Source organism: Mastigoproctus giganteus, chromosome 6 (assembly GCF_048544385.1).
Source record: "Mastigoproctus giganteus isolate SK-2022 chromosome 6, ASM4854438v1, whole genome shotgun sequence".
In the NCBI taxonomy this organism is placed as follows: Eukaryota; Metazoa; Arthropoda; class Arachnida; order Uropygi; family Thelyphonidae; genus Mastigoproctus; species Mastigoproctus giganteus.
The window spans coordinates 191,932,107-191,944,506 of NC_143580.1; the positions used below are offsets into that span (position 1 = coordinate 191,932,107).

General features: G+C 37.0%; 1 protein-coding gene across 1 annotated transcript in view; it reads left to right on the forward strand.

The window, feature by feature from the left end:
* LOC150084836 (1-phosphatidylinositol 4,5-bisphosphate phosphodiesterase classes I and II-like) overlaps positions 1–12,400 on the forward strand; it is a 932,481-nt gene that overhangs the window by 680,137 nt on the left and 239,944 nt on the right. The window contains exon 10 of the mRNA XM_090376366.1: positions 1,432–1,589. Within this exon, the coding sequence (XP_090232492.1) occupies positions 1,432–1,589 (158 nt within the window). The remainder of the gene's footprint in view (positions 1–1,431; positions 1,590–12,400) is intronic.

Sequence of the window (12,400 nt, forward strand, 5' to 3'; positions counted from 1 at the left end):
TCTGGAGTCCTCATTTTTGGAAGGATATGGATCTGTTGGAATGGTTGCAGAGAAGAGCAATGAGATTAGTGAAGGGAACAAACATCTACTCTTACCGAGAAAGACTCCAGTTCTGAAAATTGTAGCATCTGGAAACTAGGCATCTGTAAGCAGATCTGACAGAGGTGTTTAAGGATCTAAATGGATTGAGTAAGCTAAATGTTGATGGTATCCTTACTCCAGCTCAGATGACACACAATATGGAGGTACAAATTTAAATTGAGGAAGAATGGTTACAGGATATAAGTGTGGAGAAATTTGTTTTCAGCCAAAAGTTAGTCGATTGTTGCTGCAGACTTGCATCTGGTGTTGTGGAAGTGAGTAGTCCGTCTAATTCTTACTAAATAAATTTAAGTAAGAATTATACAGATTATTAGAGGGTGGGTTTTTTTTTTTTTTTTTGGCTGATTCTGTATAAACTTTACTTCCTTACATCATTTGCCCAATACTAGTACCACTAATACTAACTTTAAATTTTTTTGTATCATTTAGTAGCAGCAGTGAAAACTTTGACTAAAGCTTATTTAGAGTATGAAGAGCTTTCAAGTACCCTCAGTGAAGGATAAAATTACACCCCACTGATGTCTAATGTAGTCAGCAGGATAATGGAAGGCGATGGTTAAGAAAATCCTGAATTCTTAGCATTCTGTCCTATTATGAAAATATTTTAGCTGATGATAAATACCATCATATTGTGGCAGTTACATTACCAAGTCACATAATGAAAAGCCTGATTCAGCAAACACTGTTCATTAGACTAAGATCAAATAAATTGAGGGTTTACTTTATTACTGTATTTTATCATCAAACCAAAGATATGAGTAGTTGTTGTTGATCAGTAAATGAATACTAAGATGAAATCACTTATGACAGTTGTTGTTGATCAGTAAATGAATATTAAGATGAAATCACTTATGGCAACCCCAGGGGCTCACATCTGGTGAGTATGGGCTTGGCACACTCAGACTACTGAGCTGGATATCATCATTCTTTTTTTTCGTGGTGATTCCTTTCTAATTCTGACTCACTCTCTCTCTCTCTCTCTCTCTCTCTCTCTCTCTCTCTCTCTCTCTCTCTCTCTCTCTCTCTCTCTCTCTCTCTCAGGATAACTTGGGAATTAATTTTTTTTGGCTGGTGCAGCATAAGCCTTGGGCTTCTTTGCACCATATGGCCAATAATAATAATAATAATCTGCAGTTGTCTGCTCCACTAAAACATATTGGAAATATAGGCCTTGGATATTACATTATGGTCCTTTCTTTCTCCCTCTCCACTCTTTTTCTAAATTTTATGAAATGGCATGTTAATCATCCATCTTTATGCAGATATATAGCTGTGTTGATATACTGATATAGATCAGCAGTGTTAATAATTTATTTATTTTTTATTTAGGTCATCAGCTCACAGGAAAATCCTCAGTTGAAATGTACCGACAGTGCTTATTAGCAGGATGTCGTTGTGTCGAACTTGACTGTTGGAATGGCCGTAACTCAGACGAGGAACCAATTATTACACATGGCTACACAGTTGTAACAGAAATTCTTCTTAAAGTAAATTTTCATATATTCTGAAAATTGTTATAATTGAAAATAATACTATTATTTAAAAAAAATTATGGTACTTCTATTCTTGATTAAAAAACATTTAGAAAGGTAAAACTTAAACCAAAAACATGTAGAAAGATAAAACCATAACCCAATTACCTCTAACAGTTTTATGTACAAGCTTCATTATCTTTTTGTTTGAAATCATTTTGTAGACATAACTGAATCTCGAGGGCACCTCCGTAGCCAGGTGGGCAGGAGCAGCAGTGCGTAGCACACACTTCTTGATTAGACCAGAGTTCGAGCCCATGACCACCAAATATGGAGGATGCGGAAAGGTCAGGGAATGACTACCGCATATCCCTGGAGCAATATGGCCTTAGTTGCTAATGCTCCTTTTGGCACCTCCGTAGCCAGGTAGGCAGGAGTGGCAGTGTGTAGCACACTCTTCTTGATTAGACCGGGGTTCGAGCCCATGACCACCAAATACGGAGGATGCGGAAAGGTCATGGCATGGAATGACCACCGCATATCCCCGGAGCAATATGGCCTTAGTTGCTAATGCTCCTAAAAACCAAACAACAAACAACAGCTAATGCTCCTAAAAACTGAATCTCCTCCTTTTCCTTGTATTTAAAGCAATGCTAAAAGACCATGTACTGCAACCATACCATATTTTCAGGATTGCACTTAGATTTAATCTTCTTGCTGTATAATTTAAAATAATGGCAGCTTTACTTGAAACTGCCATTAAAATATTAGTTCATTGCATAGTATTATGCTAAAATGCACTGTAGTTTTTTATAAAAAATGAATCATAAAAAATATCATATATTCTTGTGTATAAGGTGACTCATCATATAAGTCAGCCTCTAGTTTTTGGCTTAAAAAAACGTGCTTAGTAATATATTTGCCATATAAGATGATCCCCTTATTGGAATCATCTTTTCTACCTTACCCAATGTTGAATTACAGTAAATTCTGCATTAAGAACCACTTGCTACTTTTTAATCCAATTATTTCTGTTCTTTCTTTCTTTTAAATGTTTCTGTTGTGACATTTTACTACACTGCACAGTAAACCCTTATGTTGCAGGTCATGAAACCAAATCTGGACGCACAAGTTGATGGGTATCACTGTTATTGATGCTATATGTGTATGTGGGAGGCTTTTATTATGTAGCCAAGCCATTCCTTGTTGTCTGTTTAGTACTGTACTGCTAATTGGTTTTCTGACAACACCTTGATATGGAAGAAGTGAATTGGCTGTTGTGAATTGACAATTTAGAGAAGAATGCCCAAAAACATAATGCCTGACGTAATTCCACAAACTGTTTTTGTCTAATGAAGATGGTGGACAAATTCTTGGATTTTAATTGAGCAACAGTGTATATTTGTATAAAAATCTATATGTAATGTAAATATATTGGTATTAATTCATGCCTTTCTTACCCTGAGAAAATGCCTTTCAATTCAAGCTCTTAAGATTTTATGTGCAGCATATAAATCAACCTTAAAATTTTAGAACAGTTTTTAGTGCTGCACAGATTGACTTATATAATGGAATATATGATAATACACTTGCATTAAATTGAACATATTCATGATTATTTCATATAATTAATTGATTACAGTTAATTGTGTGACATAAGCATAGGGAAATCAAAATTGAGAGTAGGAGTGTGCTATAGGCCTAATGACTCTGATGAGTATAATAATATATTGTACAGGGAAATAGAGTGGGCCAGTAAATCAGAGAGTCTTATAATGGGGGATTTTAATTTCCCAGATATTGACTGGAATTTGTGGGTTGGTCACTCGCACACTAGCAAGGCTTTTGTGGATTTATTGGATGATTGTTTTCTACATCAGCACGTTCGTGAGGCAACAAGAGGGAGCAATACTCTTGATCTGATTATCAGTAGTGATTCTTCATGCATTAAGAACCTGCAGATAAATGAACCACTAGGTGGCAGTGATCACAGTGTGTTGAAGTGGGATTTACTCAAGGAGGTAACTACCATCAGAGGTAAAGGGAAGGGTTTTTGTTTTCGTAAAGGCGACTATGATGGTCTGAGACAGTATTTAAATTCTATACAGTGGGACCAACTGATGATGTTACCAACAGCAAACTCAAAATGGGAAGCATTCAAGGAACTAATCTTGGTGGCTACCAGGCTTTACATACCAACTAAGAAATATTGTTCAAGGTTTAGTCCTAAATGGTTGTCAGATGGACTAATGAGACATGTGGCAGAGAAGAAAAATGCATGGGATACATACAAATTAATGGGTGACATGGAAGCCTATGATAGATATAAGTTGGTCTGTAACCAAGTCACAAAGGAGATTAGGCAGGCAAAGGCAGACTACGAAAAATCCTTGGCAAAGGATGCAAAGAAAAACAGAAAGGAGTTCTTTACATACTTGAACTCGAGAAGGAAAGGGATGAATCAGATTGGTCCACTGGATATTGATGTTTCAACAGTTGAGGATCCTGCTCAGGTGGCTAACAATCTAAACGAGTATTTTGCATCTACATTCACGCATGAGGAGTTATTCAGGAAGGAGAATGATGTAGGTAAAGTAAACATTGGCAGTGAGCTGGATGATTTTGTAATAACTGAGAGGAAAGTGGAGGAGAGATTGTTGAGGATAAACATAAAAAAGGCACCTGGGGTGGATGGGATCTATCCAGTTATATTAAAGGAGGCAGCAAAGGATGTATGCAAACCCCTAGCCATAATTATGAGAGCTTCTTTGGACTCAGGGGAGGTACCCATAGACTGGAGATGTGCAAATGTAACCCCAATTCACAAAGGAGGATCAAAGGCTGACACAAGTAATTATAGACCTGTTAGTTTAACTTCTGTTCCAGGTAAATTAATGGAGGCACTGGTTAAAGAAGCACTGCAGGATCATCATTTTGACAAGAATTCAGTTATAGCTCAGACGCAGCATGGTTTTGTTAAGGGCAGGTCTTGCCTGACCAATTTGATTGGATACTATGATGTAGTCACAAAAGAACTGGATGCAGGGAATAACTTTGATATTATATATTTGGATCTTAGAAAGGCTTTTGATACTGTTGTACATGGAAGACTGCTGCACAAATTGGAGCAGTGTGGCATCGGAGGCAAATTGCTGCTATGGATAAGGGGATGGTTGAGTGGCAGAAGACAGAGAGTGGTAATCAATGGACACTGCTCAACGTGGACTAATGTTATTAGTGGAGTTCCTCAAGGTTCAGTGTTGGGTCCATTGTTGTTTTCGGTGTTTATGAATGATATTGATGATGGGATATCAAGTTTAATGTCTAAGTTTGCAGATGATACAAAGGTTGGCAGGGTCGTTAAGGACACTACTGACGCTATGCTGCTGCAACAGGATCTGGAAAGGTTGAACAGATGGGCTGAGAGGTGGCAAATGAAGTTTAACATTGACAAATGTAAAGTACTACATATGGGTAACAGTAACCCCAGAGCAATGTATCAACTCTGCGGTACTACACTGACAGTGGTGGAGAATGAAAAGGACCTGGGGGTAATTGTGCAGGCAGATATGAAGTTCTCTGAGCAGTGCAGACGAGCTGCAAGAGTAGCTCATGGTGTCTTGTCAATGATATACAGGAATTTTTCTAGCAGGGATAAGGAGGCGATTATTCCCTTGTATAAGGCAATGGTTAGGCCACATCTTGAGTACTGTATACAGGTCTGGAGGCCTCATTTCAAGAAGGATGTAGAGCTGCTGGAACGGGTACAGAGAAGGGCAACAAGATTAGTAAATGGAACAAAGGGTTGCTCTTACGAAGAAAGGCTTAAGTTTTGCAAATTACAGAGTCTGGAGACTAGGCACCGGCGAGGTGATCTGATAGAGGTGTATAAGGCTTTGAATAGTTTGAGCATGCTCAATGCCAATGGGATTCACCTCAGAGGGCATAAATTCAAATTGAGGAAGGACGGATGTCGGATAGATGTGCGGAAATTTGCCTTTGGCCAGCGGGTGGTTGGTTGGTGGAACCGACTTCCATCACTTGTTGTTGAAGTTGATAGCCTAAACAAATTTAAAGCTCAACTGGACAGGTATTTCGAACGAACGGAGGGGTGAAATGGGAGAGGGTTTTTTTTTTTTTTTTTTTTTTGGCTGATGCTGAATAAGCTTGCTTTCTTGCATCATATGCCTCTACTAATGCTAATGCTAATGCTAATGCTAATTGCATTTATTATAGTTTAAAGAGTTATATATTTGTGTATAGTACTTAACTCTTTCAAGAGTAAGTTCCCTGAGCATGTGTGACTCCTGAGAAGTGAATTTTCCATTTGGGTTATGTCTGTGGAGTGAATTTCTGTAAGAAATTTTGAAAATTCATAAAGATAAAAAATTTTTTATATAAATGCTTTTAAATACTAACTTGCTCTTATTTTGACTTGGTGGCTGAATATTAGAGTGAAATTATTATCAAAAAATTCTTAAAAAAAACTCTTTACCTCTTTTTTTATTCAGTGCTATCTTGTATATCTATTTATGAATTATTTCATTTGATTTCAACATCTGAATCTGAATTTCAGAAAATTACTGCTTTTGTAAGTTGAAATTGGACAACAGTGGCTGACAGGTGTGACTTCCTCCTTCAGTTTTTAAAAGTAATTTTTTGTTGCTAACACATGGCAGCACTTACTGGAAGATTTCAAGCCAGTTCATACATAAACAGACAGATTATTTAAAATATACTTCAAAAAATACTTCAAAGACAGCGAGTGGAGAGACTCCACTCGCTGTCTTTGAAGTATTTTTTGAATATATATATATATACACACTTCTCAGGATATATATATAAAATTCACTTAGGATATATACACACACACACACACACACACACACACACACACACACACACACACACACACACACACACACACACACACACACACACACACACACACACACACACACACACACACACACACACGCGCGCGCACACACACACACACACACACAAAATAAATGTGCTCCTCCTCACACATGAAAAATGTATATGTAACATATATTGCAGAAAAGTTTAACTTAATATAGCTACACAAATTACAGTTACATCACAGCTTTTATGAAGCTAAAGAGCATTGTAGAAGAGGGGTCAAAAACATGAAAAACATTATGTAGTTTCCTCCAAGATGTTAAAATGAACTTCTTGTTTTTCCTTTATGTTTTGTAATATGGCATTCTAATTATTTGAGGAAAAATTAAGGCGAAAGGCTGTATATTATAAAAGGATGATCAGGTGGATGTTCACAGCATAAATGAATAAATTTAAAAGACAATATAAAGATTTTTATTTATTTTTATTCATCATACTGTTTCTTTTCTTTGCAGTTTTGCAGGCTTTAAATTTGTACCAACCACATCATCACTCTGTAGAAAGATTTGGAGATTTAGTTAGCAACACTGAATATTCTCCCACTTATGTGAAAAAAATGATGGCATATAGCCTGACAACAGGGTGGCTTCTAATCACCACCCTGAAATCTATGGCAACATACTGACAAGGCCTCCAGCATTATCTGATTTAAACCCGTGTGATTTTTACCTCTGGGGTTATTTCAAATACAAAGTGTTTCAAAAGAAAGCAATTGAAGATGAAATTTCTTCTGTGTTGTAGGAAATGTTGAGCATTTTCTTTGCAACTTCACACTCCTCCTGTGACACATTATTGATAAACATGGAGGGACACATCGAATACTGGAAAATATTCAGTGCTGCCAACCAAATCTCCAAACCTCTCTTTACAGAATAATGAACTTGCTGGTATAAAAAATTTGAACCTTATGAATCTGCAAAGAAAAGAAATGATGAATAAAAAATCACCTTGTACAATCCCAATTAACACAATTGAGAACAACAAACCAAGCCAGTCAATCACATTCTGCTGGATCCCAGGCCACACCAGCACTTCAGGGAATGAGTTGCAGATGAGGCTGTGAAACACTCAGTTAACTTGACTTCAGTACAATTTTTTGAACCATATACAGACTATAAAATGACAATAGAAAGAATTTACATTGAAAAATGGCTCCAAATCTAGCAAACACAAATTAGTAATTAACTATTCCAGATTAAATGGAAATTAGCATTAGCATTAGCATTAGTAGAGGGATTTGATGCAAGAAAGCAGGCTTATGCAGCATCAGCCAAAAAAAAAAAAAAACCCACTTCACCCCTCTGTTCGTTCAAAATACCTGTCCAGCTGAGCCTTAAACTTATTTAGGCTATCAACCTCCACTACAAGGGATGGAAGTCTGTTCCACCAACCAACCACCCGCTGGCTAAAGGCAAATTTCTGCACGTCTATCCTACATCTGTCTTTCCTCAATTTGAATTTATGCCCTCTCAGGTGATTATTCTGAGCTAGAGGAAGAATCCCATCAGCATTGAGCATGCTCAAACCATTCAAGGCTTTATATACCTCTATCAGATCACCTCGCTGGTGCCTAGTCTCCAGACACTGTAATTTGCAAAACTTAAGCCTCTCTTCATAAGAGCACCCCCTTTGTTCCATTCACTAATCTTGTTGCCCTTCTCTGTACTCGTTCCAGCAGCTCTACATCCTTCTTGAAATGAGGCCTCCAGACCTGTATACAGTACTCTAGGTTTGGCCTGACCATTGCCTTATACAAGGGAATAATCACCTCCTTATCCCTGCTGGAAAAGTTCCTGTATATCATTGACAATACTCCATGAGCTACTCTTGCAGCCCGTCTGCACTGCTCAGAGAACTTCATATCTGCCTGCACAACCACCCCCAGGTCCCTTTCATTCTCTACCACTGTCAGTGTAGTACCACAGAGTTGATACGTTGCTCTGGGGTTGCTGTTTCCTATGTGTAGTACTTTACATTTGTCAATGTTAAACTTCATTTGCCACCTCTCAGCCCATCTGCTCAACCTTTCCAGATCCTGTTGCAGCAGCATAGTGTCAGTAGTGTCCTTGACAACCCTGCCAACCTTTGTATCGTCTGCAAACTTGGACATTAAGCTTGTTATACCATCATCACTATCATTTATAAATACAGATATGACTGTATTTATTATAAATGACAACCTTGACATTCCAATTTCAGTCAAAATCAACATGAAGAAGTTTTATCCAGTGCATGTATTAATCATACACATTTGACCCATCTGTATCTGTTAAAAGCAAATGATCCATCCCCATGTCGTTATTGATGCATACAACTTACGCAGCATATTCTTGTTGATTGCAATCTCTGTCGTGGTATCTATCCAGACAGCTACTCTGCAGTTTCTATCCAACTTGCAGGAGTCATTGATGCTAGCATACATAAAGAGAATAATTCAAATCTAAAATGACCTTTACAGATATCTAAAATTAATCCAGTTATATAACTGGATATTATATACAGCAATACCCCGCATAGCAATGATAATTGATACTGTAACTGTTCCATGTTATGTGAAATGTGGAACAGTTCCAGTACCAAAACCGTGCTGATTGAGGTATAATTATAATGGGTTTTAATTAAATGCGTACCAGAGAAACAGTCTATAAACAATTTGCACTTGATAGCCAATTAAAAGGATATGAAATAAAAAATATCGCAAAAATTTTATTAATGAAAAGGTAACATCATAAGAGATGAGAAAACAGCTTTATTGTTCATTTAGATATTTCAATAATAGTCTTGTCAAGTCGTGTTTTCTTTTTCTCAGGGTACAAGTCTTTGTAGCATCAAATCCTATCTTATAAAATTTGCCGTACCTTGATGCTAATTCAACATTCGGATCTCCATTCATAATCGCCTCACAGGCTATGTCAACCCCTCGAAAAACTTTCTCCAATTCTTCTGTTTAAAATTCTTTTGGTGCCATCTCAGTGTTATCCACTTCACAGTTGTTTTCCTCTTCTTCATATGCAGTTTGCTCTTCAATTTCAAGGAGAGTTGCATCATCTAAGTCATTTGCATGAGTCACGTACATTGGCAGTGTCCAAAGTTTTGAATCCCAAGTCTTTTTTTCCGATCTTTACAATGTCTTCGGCAATTGTTTGAACTTGCGATTCAAAACCAGTGAAATCATTTGCCAAATGGTGTGAAACATGCTGCCAAACAGAACACGTTGTTGGCAGTGATTTCTAGCCAAGATGCAAATATATTTTCGAGAAAAATAAAAAAATAAATTGTGAAATGGAAGGCTATCGTGTATCTCATCTGGATGGAATTAAGAATACTGAACACCATTGCATGTTGTTGCTGACTGCCTGAGGGGAGCTATTGGCACATGCACATGTGAGACAAAAGAGTTGGCACCCCAGCATATATGTACGCGTACCTAGGCTATCACAACGCAGAATATCCGTAGAGTACGTGTCTAGGCTATTGAATGAGTTTTAGTATATACAGTAAATTTTTGACTTAAACTTAATTGCAAACCATGTTATAGTGAAATCCATGCTGTTTGAAGCCATGCTAAGCAAGGTTTTGCTGTAATATAAGATAGTCTTGGTAAAAACAGCATGTTTGTTATTTGGTTTTTAGGAGCATTAGCAACTAAGGCCATATTGCTCAGGGGATATGCAGTGGTCATTCTCTGACCTTTCCGCATCCTCCGTATTTGGTGGTCACGGGCTCGAACCCCGGTCCAATCAAGAAGCGTGTGCTACGCACTGCTGCTCCTGCCCACCTGGCTACGGAGGCACCAAAAACAGCATGACTTCACAGGTAACTTTAGGATAGACACATCATGGCCTTGTGCTAGAAGAAGCTCTAGTGCTAGAAGAACCCTCATTTCAACCAACCAACAAACTCACCAGAACTTCAAGAAATTTACTACAATTTACTTGTAAATCATATATCTATCTATAGATACTGTGAAAAATTTAAGTAATCTCATTGATTTAATTTTAAACATTGGATATTTTTAAACAATCTTAAACGTTTGCATGGCCAATTGATTGATAAAGATTGTTTGGTAATAGATTAATAGCAGCACCTATTTCTCAGTGCTACTTCACTTGAGGGCATTTGATGCATATACTATTTTTTTTCATCCCTTTCTCAACAGTCCTCTTAATTGTAAATATGTACCCAGGACTCGTGATCATTTCCAGGTTCCTTCATGGGTTAAACACTGTATTTCAAAAACAAATTTCACACTTAACAGATTTCTTCTTTTATGTCTGCCCCGCCTTTTATAATTCCGTATAGTCAAACCAGACCTTTTTTTTTGCAGACTCCATCCAATATTTTATATCCTTTGCTTTTGGTAGTTCCTAAATTTAGAACACCCTGATTTGTAATTTGATTACTTTCTTGGAAATTTTGAAGTTCATGAAATTTGATTAAATTCACTTTTTTTTTATCTAAAATTACAGCAGTTTATGGCCTTTTAGTGCTTTCCTACACTAAACATTTATAAGTATTCAGATCTAAATCCTAAACACTCTTTTCGTATTACATTTTGAAGCAATTCGAATGAACATCGGATCCAGAAAAGTCATTGTTTTCCCATGTTTCATCCTCTTTCATTAGGACAACATACACTACAAATTTTGGAGTGTATATGTTGTCTTAATGGAATAACAGTGGAAGTTATTCTCAATCTTATCTTTCTTATCTTGTCTTGTTGTGTAGGCTTAAAATTAGAGTCCCACCTTCCCTGAATAAATAAAGCTGTTACTAAAGATAAGTAAAAATCGTAGAAGGTTTATTACTTATCAAAACCTTTGGCAGTATGCCATAACATATTTCCTCATCACATATAACTGCTCTCCCAAGATCCTATACATTCAAAATGTATGGGATCTCAGGAGAGTAAAGCATAAGCATGTTTCAATTAATACACGATGTTAAATCATGAGACTATTAACTGAAAAACGTTTTACACATTTTTGATTTGACATATTAGTTCATTTTCACTTCCTTTCTTTCTATAATATATGGTTGTGTCTTTTTTTTTTTTTTTTTTTTTTTTCACTGTCAAAAAATTCCGCACAATTTTTTATTCATGTAGGCTAACTTGATAATGCCATTTTAATGACCAAAATCTGTGACTTATATCACAGATTTTGGTCAACTGCAAGTTTTATATTTACCAAATATGCTCCTTTGTTTAGACATGTGCTTTCTAATTCATGCTGAAAATTTTCTGTGCCACAACATAAGTTATCACTGAACACTGATTTATTGTGGAATCTTCTCTTTCATTTCCATGATATATGAAGGGCAATCACAAAAAAAAAACATCTTTCCTTCAGATATCCCACCATTTCAGTTAGTTTTTAAAGAAATCCTAGAGAATTACATGAAAAACCATTGCAGTCTGAAGGTTACAGTATGGTACAGAGTTGCAGCATTCAGAATCATAGGGCCATATTTTTCTGAGTAAGAGAAGAAAGTAAAATGGTTATAGTCATTTATTGCCGATATTGTTGCAAAATGCAACAATAGACTAAGACTACACCAAAACAATGTTTATTTCCAGCAAGGTGGCAAGGCTGTGCCACCTTGCTGGAAATATGCCCACACTCTAGTGCCACTATTGAAGTCTTATGTAACATGTTTTCTGACAGTGTTGTTTCAAGATTTAGTGAATCTGCATTGTTTGTTTGTTTGTTTGGTTTTTATGAGTATTAGCAACTAAGGCCATATTGCTCCGGGGGGGGGGTATGCGGTGGTTATTCCCTGACCTCTCCGTATTTGGTGGTCATGGGCTTGAACCCAGTCTAATCAAGAACCGTGTGCTACGCACTGTTGCTCCTGCCCACCTGGCTACGGAGGCGCCCGTGACTTTGCATGGCATCCAAGGT